At 41.7% G+C, this 18,499-nt stretch overlaps 1 protein-coding gene across 1 annotated transcript; it reads right to left on the bottom strand.

Annotated features, from left to right (window-relative positions):
• Positions 1–4,180: 4,180 nt before the first annotated feature.
• LOC121946327 (metaxin-1-like) lies at positions 4,181–18,080 on the bottom strand. Its single transcript, XM_042490846.1, has 8 exons — positions 17,987–18,080; positions 12,323–12,392; positions 11,489–11,568; positions 7,821–7,913; positions 7,553–7,735; positions 5,726–5,802; positions 5,239–5,396; positions 4,181–4,736 (listed from the first exon to the last, which is right to left on the bottom strand). The coding sequence occupies exons 1-8, from the start codon at positions 18,065–18,067 to the stop codon at positions 4,501–4,503; spliced, it is 978 nt and encodes a 325-aa protein (XP_042346780.1). The 5' UTR covers positions 18,068–18,080; the 3' UTR covers positions 4,181–4,500.
• Positions 18,081–18,499: the final 419 nt, after the last annotated feature.

Below are 18,499 nucleotides of genomic sequence, written 5' to 3'. Positions count from 1 at the left end.
TAGATGAAACTATTGTATGTTAACACATTTTGGAAATAAGTGAAAAAAACTGATCAATAACTAAATGTTAAGCGCCCTGACTGACACTCTGAGTTGTAGTAAACGCTCCTCCGTCCATCACTCACATCCGTCAGTCTCCATTGTGGCAGCAGGTCAGAGGTCAGGAGCCGGGTGGGAGTTTCACTGTCCATTCAGCTTTTGTTCTGGACCCCCTTTCAGTCTTCCAGTGACCCAGCAGAGGGTCCAGAACCAGACTCTGAGAACCCTCACTGCAGCCTGAGAGTGTTTTAGGTCAGCCAATCTGGTGAAACAAAGACAGAAAAATGTGATCTGTGGTCTGTCAGCACACAACCAGAGAGACAAGTTGTGCCTGACAGTCTCAGCTCGGGGAAAAGGATCCCCGCGCTGACTCTACAGGTGCTCTTCGTTCACCTTCACTGCTGTTTGATAAAAAAGTGGCAGCTGCCCAGTGACGTGTAAGCAGTTAATACAAGGATCCATTTAAAAACATTACTTTAGTGGTGCAGAAACGCAGTTTACTTTGATACAGGACTGCAGCTGCTTTTGATAAAAAAAAAAGGAGAAAAAAAGTAGATGTTCATTTTTAACATTTTTAAGATTTTTCAACAAGTATTTCACTGCTAGAACTGAATAAAACTAGGCTGTCTCTGTAGTGGAAAGACACAAATACTTTTGAAATTGGTGCTACATGACCAGAGAAAACAGAGGAAAAATGACACTTTTGCCCAAGAAGTAGAAAACCTACAACTACCAGAATGCAACACGCCGCACCGGACCAATAAACGCTCCCGCTGGTGGCAGATGTAAAGCTCATATGTGTGAAACAAAGCAGATGCTCTAGAAAGACTTTGCTTTGCTTTATGGGGGAATATTAGCTGTCGGTTGTCTGGGCAGTTATCATGCGGGGTAGGGATGGGACGATTTACGATTTTATTGTGCATCATGATTAACAAACACCCACAATAAGTAGATCGGGGTGAATTTCCAATAATGAATTGTAAATATCGTGTCCAGCAGCACCTTAACCCTCTTAGACCTGAGCAAATTAGATAGATTTTTTGTAAATAATGGGGAGACAACAGAGAGAAATTACATGGCCCAAAAATAAACAAGAACAGTTGAAAGTTACCTGGAAATAAGCAAAAAAAAACAACCAAACAAACAAAAAGAAAATGTGTTTTTCTGTAACATAGTTTTAAAAATATAAAAACAATAATAATAATAATCATTTAGAATATAGTTTTCTGGACATTTTCCTATTTTTTCTATTTTTTTAATTGCCTTTTAAAAAATCTGGTCTTTTTCTTGTCACTTTTTGCTAATTTCATGCAATTTGTGGGAGAGTTCTTGCAAAGTTGCTTACTGCCTGTTTTCAAAAAAATCAAACTGATATCGATTCAGGTTTCAAACGGTGAAAAGACTGCAGTGTGACCAAGAATGGAAGAGTATCTTAATCAACCACTGGCATATTTTTTCACTTTTTTATAGTTTTTCACTACAATGGAAGTACACACACCCACAAAGATACGTGTCCCAGCATTTTAAGACTTTTACATACTTAGATTATTATCGGGATAATATCATAAATCATGACTTAAAGTATTTGCATCCTCCCATGCCTACTGCGGGGGTGTGAAAATGCCACATGGTTTGTTACACAGATCGTGTGATATCATGAGAATTCAGGTGCCATTAAAACATTTGGACTGTTTTTAGGAAAAGACAAAAAAAAACAGAAAAAACAAACAAAAACCATCATTTTTTTCCTCTTCTAAAATGCTGAGAAACTTGTACAGAGTTTGGTCGGTGGTGGGTTAAAATGTTAGGGGGAGTTCCTTACAGGAATTTGGATTCAGAGTCTCAGTGACCCTGGGGGCTTTTGGGGCCCCTGGAGGTCTGGGGCCCGTTTCCATGTGGCCCTGCTGCTGTGAGCTGGGTGCTGTCTTGTCTTGATGTAAACTGGGAGTGTTTTGGGGAACAGATCCAAACTGCGATGAAATGAGTGTTTCTGCTGGTTCTCTCTGCAGGCCTCCTCTCACACTTTGGGACTGTTTGTTTCCGACTCTGGAGCGTTGCCATGGAAACCTGCGTTTAACAGCAGGTGAGGGGAGGGAGGAAACTCTGGCGGCAGCAGTCTGACTTCTTTTCCCTCCTCCTGTTGGAGCGTGAAACTCGAGGTGTGCGGACGGTGAAAAGAGCCGGACTGAACCCGAGTCCGAGTGTGTGTTCGGGTTCAGATTGTGTTTGAGGCTCTTGGTCCAGAGGAGGACGAGTTCAGCTCCACAAACTGCTTCCAGATCAGCTCGTTAAACAGCTAACACACACACACGAACACACAGCAGGGTGAACAGGAGCCAGGGCAGATTCCTGTGTGATGGCGTCATGTGCAGCTGTAAGTCCCCGGGGTCCGGACCCGGTCAGGGCGGGCGGAGACAAGGGAGGGGAGGGGGGACTGAAGTCAGGAAACATGTGGATGCTGTCGTCTTCTCTGCCGTTGTTTCGTTGTTCTCGTTAGTTTTTCCAGTTCATGTCAGACTCATGATGTCAGGAGTTGATTAACCCCCTACTGTACCTGACCACCGCCCCCAAAGACTAAAACCTCCGCAGAGCTCGCTGCCGAACAGCTTCCAGCGTCGGGTTTCATGTGTTTTTGTTAATGTGATAACTGTGGTGACAAAAACAAGCTTACAGAAGTGAGATTGGGACCAGATCCTTGACTAGAAGCATCAATCTGCCTGGGGAGAGTTAAAGAGCAGATCCCCCCTCCCTCCTTTACCACCACTGAGGGGCCCTTGAGCGAGGCCCTTAACCCCAGCTGGGGCCCCCAAGGGCAGTCTGCTACGCCATGATTACCTAAACTGTGCAAAGAGGCGTCCCAGATCCTGCATGTGGTGTCTTTAACCCGAGGTTTCCCAAACGCCCCACATGCTTTTAAGTTTCACAACACCCTGTGCTTATTTTAGTTCCCTTCAGTTCCCAAAGACCTGCATTCATTTTAGTTCCCAAATGTCCCACAATCATTTCCCAAATAGCCAACATTCATTTTAGTTCCCAGGCCCTAACTTATTTTAGTTCCCCAATGCCCCATAATCATTTTAGTTGTGCAACGCCCCACACTCATTTAGTTCCAAAACCCCTCACACTCATTTCAGTCTTTGGCTCATTTGATTTCCCATCAATCCTTTACTCGTTTTAGTTCCCAAACTCCCTGCAATTTTTGAAGCTGCCAAACTATCTGTCTTTGTCTAAGTCCCCCCACCCCAATGTCCTGTACTCATTTTAGTTCCCAAACATCCAAATAGCCCACATTCATTTTAGTTCATACATGGCCTGCACCTATTTTAGTTCCCAAATGATCATTTTAGTTGTGCAGCACCCCACATTCATTTTAGTTCCAAAATGCCCCATAATTATTTTTTTTCTTGATCACCCTTATTCATTGGTTGTAGTTCCCCAACTCTCTATACTCATTTTAGCATCCCTTCACCATGTACTTGTTTTAGTTCCCCAACACTCTATACTCGTTTTAGCATCCCTTCACCGTGTACTTGTTTTAGTTCCCAACACGCTATACTAATTATAATTGCTGAGCCCCCCACGCATATTTCAGTTCCTGGCCACAAATAATTATTTTAGTTCCCTAAAAGAAAGCCCCACAATCGATTTAGTTCACTTAAGTTGTACTCATGTTAGAACCCTGACACATAATTATTTTAGCTCCTCAACGTCCCACTGACATTTAAGTTCCCAACTGCCATAAACTCAGTTTAGCGCCCCACAACCCCACTGTAATTTTAGTTCCCCAGAATTCCCTGCACTAATTTCATTTCCCTAACATAATGTGATCACTTCAGTCACCCAACAGCCCTTTCTCATTTTAGTTCCCAAACACAGCCCACAATAACTTAAGACCACTAACTCCCATACTCGTTTCAGATTTTTTTTTACCATCATCCATCTATGCATTTATCTACACAGATACATATTTCTGTCTACCCTAACAAGCGCAGGAAGCAGCTGCTGTCGGCTCTGGTGGCGCTGGGCGCCATGCTGAGCTACGCCCTGCTGACCGGCATCGTGTCCATCCAACACATCCAGCGGGAGGCGCTGGAGGGGGCGCGCGTCCAATAAAAAAATTTTTAAAAAAGTAAAAACAACCCTAAATCAAAATGTATTTATTCTTAAGGAAAAGGCCAATCCATGTTTTTCTTCGAAGAGCAGTTTAAAAAAAGTTAAACAAAAATCTAACTCACATAAAATATCCAGGTAATTATTTTTTAATTAATTTCTGTACATAAATCATCAACGTCCACTTCCTGTCCACTGAAAGGCTCCTGGACGTGCTGATGATTTTTTTTTTGTTTGTTTTATAATACTGACACTTTTCTTTTGTGACAGTAAAACTCTTTAAGTGAGATACGATTAATTTACTTCTACCCATAAAGTCCCATGGTGCCTCTGATCGGACGCCGCACCTCCTCAGCCGTCTCCCTCGTCCTCATCCTGGGATCCGATGGGCTGCAGGTCGGGCGGCTCCTCCAGCGCCTCCCGCTGGATGTGTTGGATGGACACGATGCCGGTCAGCAGGGCGTAGCTCAGCATGGCGCCCAGCGCCACCAGAGCCGACAGCAGCTGCTTCCTGCGCTTGTTAGGGACGTGATCGAAGTCTCCGCCTTCAGACTGAGGCTGAGAGGACGTCTTCTGACTGCTGCTCTCTGAAAGACAACATGGAGGACGTCAGCAAGATGTTGACTCTAAATAAATACAATACACTTCAGCTGCTTACGGGATTCATTTAAAATCATAAATGAGACAAAATTTAAGACAAAAAAAGCCTAAAAGTATGCTTTTTTTTTTTTTTAGAAAAGCTGCCAAGAATTCAAGGATCTCTGGCTGGCACATTAAAAAACAGGCTGATAAATCCTGGATTTTATTACGATTTACGATCTTTGTTGGTTAACGTCTTTGCATAGTCTCACAAGCTGTTGCACGTACAGTGTGCACGCCCTAATGTTCGTCATCCCTGTCTACAAACTGAAAGGCTCTGTAAACACCACATGAGCTCACTAATCTCTTCACACGGTTTGCCTCCTTCACACAAACAGTGAGACAATCTGTTGATACGATGTCATTCGCTGATGTCAAATAAACCTTGCGGCGATACACCGTGACAACATGCTGAAGTTCGCTGATCGGCAGTCAGGTGTGCGGCCTCACCTCGGCCGTCTCGGGGGAAGTAGAGCAGCAGGATGTTGCTGCAGAAGTTGCTCAGGTTGTCCAGAGACTTCAGATGCTGCTGCAGTTTCCCGTTGGGCAGTTTGGACTTCAGGATGGGCGCCAAGTGACCGAACACGTAGGCGTCCAGAGACGAAGGCCTGCAGGGTCACAGCGGGTTTAGTTTTACTTTGTTTCGTGGTCTAAATCATAAGTCACACTTTTTTACAGCAAAGCCAGCAAATCTCAAAAATGTTTTTTGACTAGATATCTTAAATAATTAAGTTCAGAATCAAATGAAACCTCAAATTTCATCCAAAAAGCCTCTTTGGTTCTGAGTTAACCTGTCAGATGAGCGGTCAAACAGTCCAGCTGCCTGCAGATATTCTGCTGGGTGACTGTGAACCTTCAAAAGCTTTTAGATTTCATCTTGTGATTATCCCCACAGGTAGAGACCACCTGACCTCTTCTGCAGTCTGGATAAACTTACGAGTCCCCAAAGAAGAACTTGTGTGAGCCGAGTCGCTGGGATAGCAGGTTCATACACTCTGCAGCATCACGGTACAACTGAAAAATAAAAAACACATTTCAATGATTCAAAAAGGAGATATATTACATACAGAGGTGTAACAATACGCAGGAGTCAGAGTGAGTTCAGAGGAATCAGACAAAAAGAAACACTAAACGTGCAGCATTCAGAAAAACAGCCAGAAACGTGTTTTTGCGAAACATTATGATGTTAGAGTACAGTTGACCTTTGACCTTTTGGATATAAAATCCATTTTCCATCACAGTCATATTTGTGCGAAATTTTGTCAAAATCAGGGTATAAACTCTTGAGTTACGGTGAAAACATTTTTTGGAGGTCACAGTGACCTTTGACCTGTTAAAACCTCATCAGTTCTTGATTGAGTCCAAGTGGACGTTTGTGCGAAATTTGAGGACAGTCCCCCAAAGTGTTTCTGAGATATCATGTTCAAGAGAAGGGGACGAATGCGAGGTCATATTGACCTTTGACCACCAACATGTAAACAGTTTATTTGGGGGCCAGGTGGACGTTTGTGCCACATATTTGAGGAAATACCAGCAAAGCATTACTGAGAAATTGTGTTCACAATAACGAGTCACAGTGACCTTTGAACACCAAAACATAATCAGCTCATCCGGGAGTCCGATGATGTTTGTGCCAAATTTGAGGAATTTCCCTCATGGTGTTCTTGATTCATTGCGTTCATGAGAATGTGACAAACGAGGTCACAGTGACCGTAACCTCTCACCCGTAGAAATGAATCAGTTTATGTCATATTCAGTGAACGTTTGCCCCAAATATAAAGAAATACCCTCAATGAGTTACTGAGATATTGTGTTTACGAGATGGAGACAGGCACAAGGTCACATTGACCTTTGACCACTAAGAGCTAATCAGTTCATCTTCAAGTCCAAAGGGACATTTGTGCCAAATTTGAGGTGTTCCTGAGATATCACTGTCAAGAGAATAGAAGGACAAATGGAAAACCCAAAAACGTAATGCTTCCAGCCACAGCTATCATCGACGTGGTGGCGTAAAAACACTTTAGTGGAAACAGTCCTTTATTTTGGGGACAGTTTGTCACAGACCAAACGTTGGTGTGGTATATTGTTCACCATCGTCATCATCATTTATCACAAGAGAAAAGTCCCCAAATAAGATAATGAAACAGAAAGAGTCCTCCGAGAGCTTCAGTCTGTGATTCAGTACTTGTTGAACGGACCGCTTCACTGACATCATCCATCACTGTTTCCTTGAACTCATTTAGTTTCACAGCTTGAAGTTTTTATGTTTTTACTGAGTTCAAAGTGTCAGAAATCAGTTCGGCATGGACGAGAAGCTTTCAGAAAATACGTCAGAGTCAACTTGACTCATTCCTCATTCCTGTAAATTTTTCATGCTGACAGAACAAATTGTTCTTTAACCACCTTCGTCTGACCTCTGACCTGTTTCCACACTTCGTTCCATAACAGCAGTTTTCCTACAGAAACGTTTTTCCTTTCACTGTAAATTCGTTCCAAACCACTTCAAGGAGCCTGAACACATGGAAACATGGAGATCACCGTACGAGCTGGAAAAAAGCTGAGCTGCTGCACGTTGATGATGTTACTGCAGCAGATTAAAGTCACATTGTTTCCGTCTCCAGAAACTCAGACAAACACAAAGAACAAGTGCTTCCCAGACACGACTTTTCACTAGAACAGTTTCGGCACTTTAATGTTTCTCAGGATAAATACCGAGACTTTTAAAAACACACATCAGAGGTGAACTTTCGTGTCTTGTCCTCACCTCCTTCTCAAGCTCCTCTCCAGACTCCAGACTCTCGTCTCCTCGCAGCAGCCGCAGTTTTTCCAGCTGACTGCGCTGCATCCTCCCCGGCAGGAAGAAGTTCAGAGGGAAGGGCATGTGCTCTGCGTACCACCGGCGAGTCACGTCCACGTAGTTCTTCGGCTCGATCCAAAACGTGTAGATCTGCGACGGACAAAATCTATCCTCAACACGGAGCAGCAGAGTTTCTGTTTCTGTTAATAAGTTCACGCTTCGTGTTTTTTCTCACCAGAGCAGGTTTGAGTTTCTCCTCCAGCAGAGAGATGAAGGCCAGGCTGTCCGCTCCCTCCTTGGCCGACAGATCGTAGTCTGCATTGTATTTCTGAAAAACACACACCAGATCCCAAACTCACCACAGAACCTGGAGAGCACAGCAGACCTGCTGCTCGGCTGTCACGTGCTGCAGCAGGTGAACTTGTGTTAAAGGTAAAATGCTTCTGAGCTGACAGAGAAACCAGAGTGAACGTCACAAGACCAAATCTCAAATGAGTGTCTCTGCTGAAGAACGGGGGCTTCGTTTCACAAAAACTGAGTTAGTTCATCAAGGTTAGCAGATTTCAGTCAGTATGTTTATATGATGTTACAAAAAGTCGAATTATTGTGTTAGTCCGACTAAAACTGGACTTTCAAAATACTTGTGAACATGTTAGTCCCACTGAAATTGGACTACATTGAATTTCTCAAAATTTGACTAAAACACCCAGATAATTCGATTGGAGGTCGAGCTATTCCGACATGTAAACACCTCAGACTCGGACTGTCGGACATGTCCGCGCTGCATCGGGACGTCGGACATGTCCGCGCTGCATCGGGACGTCGGACATGTCCGCGTTGGCTGGCTGTTCGTGTTGTCTGTCAAAACATGGCTGGAATATATCATCTCATATTTCAATCGAGGAAAAGTTATTTCACGATTTACATCGTTGTAGTTTTATCGTCCAGCTCCAACTTGGAGGAGTCGGACATACTTTTGTCAATAAATGGATTCTCCCACGGTGCTCGGATACTGGAACAAGGACAATAGTCCACTTAAATGACCTGATCGAGGTGTAAACGCAGCTCCACTATGTTAATGTACTGAGTGATGTTGCTGAAAGGATGCAGTAAGTTCAATATCAGTGCATCCTGGAGACAAACCTAACATTTTCCTTGATAATACTACATTGTGAACATTAAAACCATGATGAAATCCTTGGTGTCAGGGACTTTTTTTGAAAAGTATTTCTCATGTCTCACGTAACTGCAAATTGAAAAGGTGGATGGAAACGCACCTCGAGACACACACACAAAAAAACTGACATGGTGACCAAAGCCACAAGTATTCATCCTCTGAGGAGCAGGACTCTGGTCTGTTATTAAGGTTTTCACTGAATAAAAGTGAAAATGAATCAAATATTTAAGTGGGAGTTGACTGGGTGTTTGAATGGAAAAGAAGAAACCTCCGAAACATAAGAAGTGTCAAGTGTGACTGAAGTGAAAAATGGGAGTTAAATGTGAAGCCAGCAGTTTTCTCCTCTGAGCTTCTTCAGCAGCTCTCCCGGCGTTGTGGTTTCTGACCAACCTACCGCAGCGCGGAGGCACCGATCATGCTGGGTAATGTGTTCCAGCTGCCGGTTAGCTGCTGAACGCTGGCCGAGGCTCAGAGATGAAGGAAAACTGCAGCTGAAGGTCATCGAGAAAAGACAGCGTGTTACAGATTCATCTCTCACACCTTGTCTCTTCTTTGATGGATGCAGGAGAGATTTCCGGGGGGAAACATAAGAAGCTGAACAGGTCCTTTGGACGGACATGAAGACGCAGGTTCAACAGAAAGATTCTTTGAAAGCATGTAACTGGATACAATCCGTCCTTTCGTCAGTTACTCAGTTTAACGGGACAGACGTCTCCAGAGAGTCCTGATGTTTCCACAGTTTCATGGCGTCTTTCGGTTGCTGGGAAACTACATCGTTGTTGCACTTAGACTTCGCATCACGTTACTGGAATTTTCATGTGGTTTTTTTCACTCAAAACGATCATCTTACGGTCATTACGAGCAGCACTGACGTCAGCTCTTTGGATCGTTTCTTCGTCTACACCGTTGCTTCTCGCTGCAAGTATCCAGCAACGCACCAGTTTGACGTCATTGTTTCACAGTACAAAGCAGTCAAAAACAAACGCGCCGGCATCGATAAGCTCTCAGGAAAACAATCTTAACGGCTCAAACAATTAGGAAGCCGTTCTTCATTCCCATCCCTGCGTAAATGATGTGTTGTTCCAACACAAAAAGTAATAAAAAGGTGGTGAGGTTTTAAAAAAGAGTTGGTAAAGATCATATCTGTGTTGTATTTCTGGATAGTATTTATTTGATGTCATGTTTATTTCTTTTCAGAAGTGGTGATTGTGTGGAGATATGTATTTATGATGATGTTTTACTTTGCATTGTGTTGTATTTAAATCTAAGTATATTTTTTTCTTTTCTTAAGGCGAGGTCCTTAGAAAAGCCCACTGTGGGTTTCCACCTAACCTGCACATGTAAACTGTTTCATTTCTCCTTTCTCTGTTTGTCTTTGTTGTATATTAATGTGCAAATAAACTAAAACTAACTGAACCTACAAATATGAGGTTAATATCTACTGCTGCTGACATTGCCACTTTTACTGGGAACGGCCATGTGCTGAGCTCCAGAGAGGTGGCGATGAGAGCAGGCGGGCGGGCGTCAGATGTGCGCAGACAAAAACGCAGACACTTCACCGGCAGCATCGAAGTAACATCAGAAACACAAGTTCTCTCTCAGAGGTTTCTGTGACATGAGAAATACTTTCAAAACGTGTGACGTCATGCGATACCACACTGATTAGGTTTAGTGCATCCCTTCAGATTTTAATGTGTCAGGGACGCAGACCGTGTACCGTGCAACATCACTGGATGGGCAAAATAATACACACCAAAATACTGTGTGCAAAAAGGGAAGGGTACGGGATACTTTCTGAAGCTATTGTACTCAGTATTTATACTGCGTGTAACATATCGTCACGTGCATCAGAGCCGAGCAGAGAACAGCTCTGCAGAGGAGCAGCAGTTCAGTTTCCAGCTGAGCTTTATGAGAACTATCAGCTCTGCAGGAATGTGTCTCTGGCTGCAGCTTCCTGTTGTTAAAAGAGTCGTTCCAGTCGGCTGCAGAGCTCGCTCACACACACACGCACGCACGCACACACACACACACACACACACACACACACACACACACACACACACACACACACACACACACACACACACACACACACACACACACAACACGCACGCACGCACACACGCACGCACACACGCACTCACTCACTCACTAACTCACACACACGCGCACACACACGCACACACACACACACACACACACGCACACACACACACACACACACACACTCACGCACACACACACACACTCACACACACACACACACACACACACACACACACACACACACACACACACACACACACACACACTCACCACACACACACACACACACTCGCACGCACACACACACTCACGCACACACACACACACACACGCACGCACACGCATGCACACACACACACATGCACACAGACACACACACTGACTAAGAGCACGCTCATGTGTGACATCATTCCTGCAGGTCGGAAACATGACGTCACCAGTCTGAATTTTGTCAGTTTGATTTTCAATCACAGAAAATTGTGAAATATATTAATTTAAGATTTTTGCTTCGTCACATCAGTTTATAATTAATATTCTGGGAGGTTTTTTATTGTTTGTTTTGTCGCGGTCCGTTAGCTACGTCTGATTGGTCGACTCATCTCCTGCCGGTGACGCATTTATAAACTTGTATTCAATTTTCCAAATTTATGTATGATGCATGCTGGGAGGGAGGTGGTTACCTGTTTTCTGAGGTGTATGATGATGTCAGAGGGCCTGGACAGAGTCTCTTTCTGATTGGTCCTCAGAGTAGGAAGTGATCCTGTGAGAGACGAAATAGATGACGTGTTTTTGGAGGCCAACCAGGAAGTTAGCGTCACACTGGTTTTCTCGTCAAAAAACTTCTGGGATTTCTGAATTGGATTTGTGATTATCGCCAAAAAATAAGCTCTGTGGCGAACACGAGTTTCTGAGACTTGCACGTTTTGTTCAGCGTGATAATCTCCACAGATGAACTCCACTTTTGTGTGTTTTGAAGCCTAAATTAAATCTCCAGAAGCAAAAAAAAAAAGCAAAAACGTCACCACTACAAACACGGTGAAAACACGACCGAAAAATATTATAAACAGATAAATCTACAAGTTTGAGACCGACTCTGTAAAGGCGGACACGTGGACACGTTTCTGTGTCCACTGAGAGGACGTCTCACGTCCCCGACAAACACTGTGGTCCCATTCAGCCACTTGTTAGCAACCGGCTTTTTTAATACGAGTAAAACCTTAAAAGTTCAAAAATCGTGTTTAGGCGGACGTCTTTCATGTTGCAGAACAAATCGTCTAAACATACTCAGCCTGCGTTAACCACGGACCTTATTTAAGACATTTCACCGAAAACCCACTGGAAAAAACCCAGAGACTTTGAGACGAGGGAACCGGACGTGCTAAAAGGCTAACGGACTTCAGCGTTTAGGGACTCATTACTTCATCGCTCCGTAAACAACACGAACAACGAGAGTTTCTTCTTCAGGTGTTTCTGAGTGAAAGTAAACCTGAATGTGTCTGGAAATGAAGTCTCACCGCTGGGACTCCTCCAGGGGTTGGAGATCTTTTTGAGTTTGAGAGGAGCTCCTGCAAACTGAGCGTAGGCCTGCAAAGAGACAGGGACAGGGACAGGGACAGGGACAGGGACAGGGACAGGGACAGGGACAACGCGTCAACTTCAACTACTTTATTTCAATGAATTTATATATTGCTGGTTCGTTTAATCTATAACACGACATCATCGTTCGTTGGTTGATTAATTGTACATTATTAATCTGAGTCTGTAAAATAAATAAAGCTGTCAGATAAATTTAGTGCAGTAAAAAGACAAATATCTGCCTCTAAGATGTTGTGCAGCAGAAGTATAAAGAAGCATAAAATGGAAATACTAATAATGCTTAAAAGAGGGAAGTGTAACGCGTTCATCCATGCATGCTGTTCTTTGTTCGAAATAGAAAAGTACATTCATTTTTCACTAGTAGAAAACTACTACAAAGAGCAGAGTATAACGTGTGTGCTAAATACTGTATGAAGTGTAAATCTTGGAATAAATGAGTGAATGTTGGAACGACTCAGTCAGAAAATAAAAGCTTCATTCTGAGTCCAGAAACTCGTTCAGCTTTTACAACCCGGAAAAATGAGGAAGAATTTCCTCATAAATCTGCAGCCGTGAAGACGTTTGTTCCACACACACACACACACACACACACACACACACACACACACACACACACACACAGCTGACTGAGTGTGTATGTGTGTGTGTGTGATAAAGTAAACTGAATGAACACATCTGCTACTGAAGAGTTTGTAATTATCTGTTATATTGATGTTCCTCCTGTTTCTGCCAACATTAACTATTTTAACAGAGATATAAACAATATAATTTAGACATCAAATGTATTCATCAGACTGATTATTTATTTGTTACATTAAATTATACGAGCAACAACTCTAGTGAAAGTACATCCCATTTCCACATCACACATTGTTTTTTTTGCTGCTGACAGTCTGGGATATGTCAGTGATCAGCAGCTACATTGACTGTGACAGGTCACCTAGTGGAAATAGCATGTATTTCCTCCATATGCCAAATATGGTCAAAATGACCTCATCAGGTGGAAAATAGTCAAAATGACAAATTCAGAGTCAAAAGCCCAGAATGACACCCAGAAATAATACAAGTCCTGTTTTTCTGCTCTGATGGCTGTGGGATCAAAAATGTCAGTTTGAATGGGTTTCAATGGAGCATTTTTGGACCTGAACAGTCTGAATGTAACTATTTAGTTTCCACAGTGTATTTTAGTGAAGAACGGGAAGTGCATAAAAAGCGCCAAACAGTTCCTAACGGTTCATTTAAATACAAAAACAAAAAAAAACTATAAACATACCAATACGCACTGCAATTTTTTTTCATAAAAGCTAGAGTGAAATCAGGAATTTCAGGCTGCAACAATCCCAAAAACAGGCGGCAGAATGGCGGAGCGGCTAACTAAGACGTCCTCTGTGAGTCTCTCATCAGAAGGAGCTTTCAAGCCTCCACAGCTGAATAACGTGTGAGACGCGATTTATGAGCTGAATATGAATAAACACTGAGACGGTTTCCTTGCGCGTGAATGAATGTTTTCAGTCAGACACTGAAACGTTTCCTTGGCGTTGGCAGACGGAGAGCTGCTGTTATGTAACAGGTCCAGACTCCGTCCGTCCAGCTGTGAGAGGCTAATAATAACTCAGCCTTTAACACACTTCCTGCTGGACTCAACAACAACAGCTGAAGGAAAAGCTCCCCTCGTCATCCTCCACCTGTCCGTCTGAGAGAGGAGCAGCTCTCAGCTCACCTGCCTGAACACCTGGAGCCCCGCCTCCTCTCAGAGTTTCTCCAATTAACACGGATTCGTTAGATTTGTTTTATGAATAATTATGACTCGGACGTTTCAGCGAGTGAAGATCTAATTTAGGAATCTTCATGGCCGACGCATGGTTATCAGGTTTCAGAGGGTTAACCCTTTAAAACCTGGAGTGACATCACTTTGCTTGTGCTGCTTTTCAGACGTCGTGTTCAAATATTTAACTTTTCAAACTGTTAAAGAATCATTATAACATTTAAAGCACTTTTTTCAAGTTTTGCCGAGTCTTGTTTCCATTTTTTTAAGCTTTCCATCTCTTTCTTCCTTAAAAAAAAAAATAAAAAATTTCAGGTCACTTCTTGCTAAAAACATGGGAAAAGGACATGTGCAACTTTGTGAGAAATGTGCTGTAAATTGTAAGAAATTAAATTTGGAAAAAATATTTTTAAAAAGCTGGGGAGGAAAAACATAAAGGGAAAAAAACAGTGAGGAATAAAACTATATTTACAATTATCATAATTATATTTTTATGTATGTATAATTATGTTACAGGATTATAGATTTTTAACATTTTTTTTAACAAATTTTCAGTTAATTTTCTTGCACATTTTTGGGTCATTTCTTCTTTGGTTGCTCATTGCTTCCGTGTGTTTTCTTCCCGTGTTTTTGACAAAAATCCAGATTCTGATTCTCAGATTTCAGCGAGTTTATTTTCAACACAGTGAAGCTCAAACTTCAACAAACGAAAAAACAAACCCCTGAATTTGAAGGACGCACCACGGAGACGTTTCCAGACCAGCAGCAGACTGAGGTTCCTGCGGCGCTTTGGAAAACCTGTCGGTGTGATTCCCAGCAGGCGGTGACAGTTTTCCAACCGCTGCATCATTACCCAGAGTGCTCTGCTGCTCTGCGCTCAGATCTCCGTCCAACACAAACATGTTTCAATCAGGTTTAATGACTCGGCGGAGCACTGCGCCCTCAGCGCGGGCTGCAGGCTGCATCGCCGCAGCCTCAGGACCACTTCGGCCCGTCTGCAGCAGAGCATTGTGGGTGGTAACGACGACCAGCGGCTCCACTTAAAGGACCAAACCGCTGTTTTTCTGACATATATGTTAATTAAAAACATGTAAATCTGCTTTAACCCTTTAAAACCTGCACAAAGTGGTTTGGTTTCTGTGAAAAACACGGGAAGAAGGCAGTGAACAACAAGAGAAAAAAACAAAACAAAAATTAACTAGAAATTAGTCAAAATTACCTGAACATCTGTTTTTAAAAAAATAATTAAAAAAATCACAATTTAACTTTTCTAGACTGGTTGAAAAAATAAAGAAAGAAAAAGAAAGTTGAAAAAAGACAGACAGAGACAGAAAGAGACAGACAGAGAGACAGAGAGACAGACAGAGACAGAGACAGACAGAGAGACAGAGACAGACAGAGACAGACAGACAGACAGACAGACAGACAGACAGAGAGACAGAGAGACAGAGAGACAGACACAGAGACAGAGAGACAGAGAGACAGAGAGACAGAGAGAGAGACAGAGAGACAGGGACAGAGAGACAGACAGACAGACAGAGAGACAGACAGACAGAGAGACAGGGACAGAGAGACAGAGACAGAGACAGAGACAGAGACAGAGAGACAGACAGACAGAGAGACAGAGACAGACAGACAGAGAGACAGGGACAGGGACAGAGAGACAGACAGACAGAGAGACAGAGACAGGGACAGAGAGACAGACAGACAGACAGAGAGACAGAGACAGGGACAGAGAGACAGACAGACAGACAGAGAGACAGAGACAGGGACAGAGAGACAGACAGACAGTGGTGCCATCTGATGGCCGTGTGCAGAATTACACTCTCCACATTTAATCTGATTTAATGATCTAATAAAATAAACTAAAGCTGCAGAGATTTATTGATCAACATAAAACGATTTGGCAACTATTTGGATCATCAAATTATCATTTTAGTGATTCTTTTTTTTTTTACTTTTTCTGGTTTCACGCTTCTTAAATGTGTCTTTGTGATGCCTTTCTTTGTCACAGTGCAATGAAGTGAATAATTTTGGATTTTTTAACTTTTGTTTGGATAAAAAATTCTGGGAAATTACGCAGAAGGACACGTTTTCTATTTTATGACAATTTACTGACCAAATAAAATGATTGTGAAATCATAGGCAGATTAATCAATCGTGAAATTATTTGTTAGTTCACAGCCCTAAAATAAACTTTGTAAAGACAAAGAGACAACAGAAACAAACTAAAGAGGACAAACCTCGTCAGTCCTCTGAGACAAAGCTGAAGTCAAAAGATGTGCAGTTTTATTTCTGGATTTAACCTTTAAATGCGCAGACACATTAATGAAAATGAGTTAAACGCTGTATTCTAATGCGTCCAGGCTAAAAAAAAAAAAAAAACAAGATTTCATTATTTTTCTTTTTTTTTTTTGAAAATGTGACCTTTAGTTTCTAAATGACAAAACATAAGTATAGATTATTGTGGATTTTATTCATTTTCTGGCCATTTTTTCCTGCGGGATACATACACTGAATGTCTAATTATCAACAAAAACATAAAAAAATCCCCAAAAAACAATTCTATAAATTAAATGACCCAAAATATAATAAACGTAAAAAAACAACCACAGGTACGTCACGGCCATCAGCTTTGTTCACATCTTAGATTTTAATACCAATGAAGAGTTTTTTTGTTTTTTTAATGTTGGTATGAAGTCAAATGATCTGACTAGTTAACCCCTTCAGTGTTTTTCATTATTATTAAGTTCACCCACCTAACGGCCCTCCCACCAAAATAACTGAATCCTTCAGGAAACAGAAAACTTTTAATGAGGAAAATATGAACGAGAATATTGCTTTTCTTTACATTTTATGTTTTTCTGTTGTGTATTTATTAGTGTGAAGAGTTTATAAACGGCACCAGGTCAGAAAAAAAGATCAGTATTGAGCATTAACATGAAAATTCATGATATTTTCACATTTTTACAAGATGATTTAATTTTATAACATCTTTGTAAACTTTAAAAAACGATAGAATAAGAGAATTGTCTGTGTTAATATGAATATATCTTATGAAAAACTTGAAAAAAAATCTTGTAATGACAATAAATTACAACAATAAAATGTTGGAGGAAATGAACGAAAACCAGATAAAAAATGTCGTTCTGAAAATAAAACGTGAAAAACCTGAAAAAAAATCTTGTTATGAAGAGAAATGCCTTCATTTTTCTTTTTATTATTTTTTTAGGAAGGAATTCTCATAATAACATAAAAATGTCATGAAAAACGCAAAAAAAAAAATCTTTTTTATCACAAGAAACTTTTCTGGTTTTTTTGTTTCTGTGAGTCGGTTTCAGTGAAAAACTGTTTGAAGCTGCTTTGAAGTTAGAAATGTACGAGTTTTGGTTGTAAATTGGGTAAATCACACGTTTACATTAACACACTGGCCCATAAATGTAAACATACATAGACGCATGTGCATCTGATTAATCGATCAGGTCGATCGGCTCTGGTTACGTTTTGCACGTTGCTTGTGACATCATCACATCACCGAGGACGTCGCATTTAAAAGTCTCAAAATCAACTAAAACAGATCATTATCAGGTTAATCGATACAAAGACACACTGACCGACCACCCTCACATTAACGACGTCACTCAGTTTAACCGTTAAAGCGGTTTCTGTCGGTTAACCGTTAGCCTGTCGCTCAATGAGCCGTTAGCATGCTAACGCTAGCAGCAGTTATCGCGTGATTTAACGCGTGTTGCTGCGTGTGAATGAGACCCTCGGACTGCGGGTGAACCGGCCCGGTCCGGGGTAAACGGAGACTCACCAGAACCACCAGACAGTCGGTGCTGACGGACGGGAGACCCCAGTCTCCTTCCCAGCAAAACAACTCGTCGGGCGCCGCCATCTTCAACCGGAACCGTGACCCCTGACACCGGAAGTGGAAGTCGAGTCCTTTCATGTATTTTATTTATTTATTCACTTTTATTTCTTTAAGTAGGACAGTTACTTTTACTGAAGGAAAAGTATCAATAAAAAACGTCTAAAACGCACCAAAAAATACACCAAGTACACACTTCATTCAGTTGTAAATATAGCTATTCAGTTTGTACACAACATAATTATAACAATGACCAAAATTTACATATTAAAATACAAACTATTACCTCAGGTATGATGATGCAATCATACGAAATCAGACAGGTTTAAATACATAAATACCTTATTAGTTATTAAGTTGTAAAATTTGCAAAATGTAATAATTTGGCAAAATTTTATTACATATTTTATATATTCTTTTTTTTCTGAAAGTGGTCCATGAGGGCAATAACTTTTAATA

Source organism: Plectropomus leopardus, chromosome 7 (assembly GCF_008729295.1).
Source record: "Plectropomus leopardus isolate mb chromosome 7, YSFRI_Pleo_2.0, whole genome shotgun sequence".
In the NCBI taxonomy this organism is placed as follows: domain Eukaryota; kingdom Metazoa; phylum Chordata; class Actinopteri; order Perciformes; family Serranidae; genus Plectropomus; species Plectropomus leopardus.
The sequence above is the reverse complement of the archived record's forward strand: the minus strand, read 5'-3'. Positions and strand labels throughout refer to the sequence as shown.

Bases quoted from the DNA above. Each gene is read 5' to 3' on its own strand.
- LOC121946327 (XM_042490846.1), bottom strand. From the start codon at position 18,067: ATGGCGGCGCCCGACGAGTTGTTTTGCTGGGAAGGAGACTGGGGTCTC. The intron at 11,569-12,322 runs GTGAGACTTCAT...CGTCTCTCACAG, and splicing joins CCCCTGGAGGAGTCCCAGCG to GATCACTTCCTACTCTGAGG. The intron at 5,803-7,552 runs GTGAGGACAAGA...TTTATTTTTCAG, and splicing joins GAGAGGAGCTTGAGAAGGAG to TTGTACCGTGATGCTGCAGA.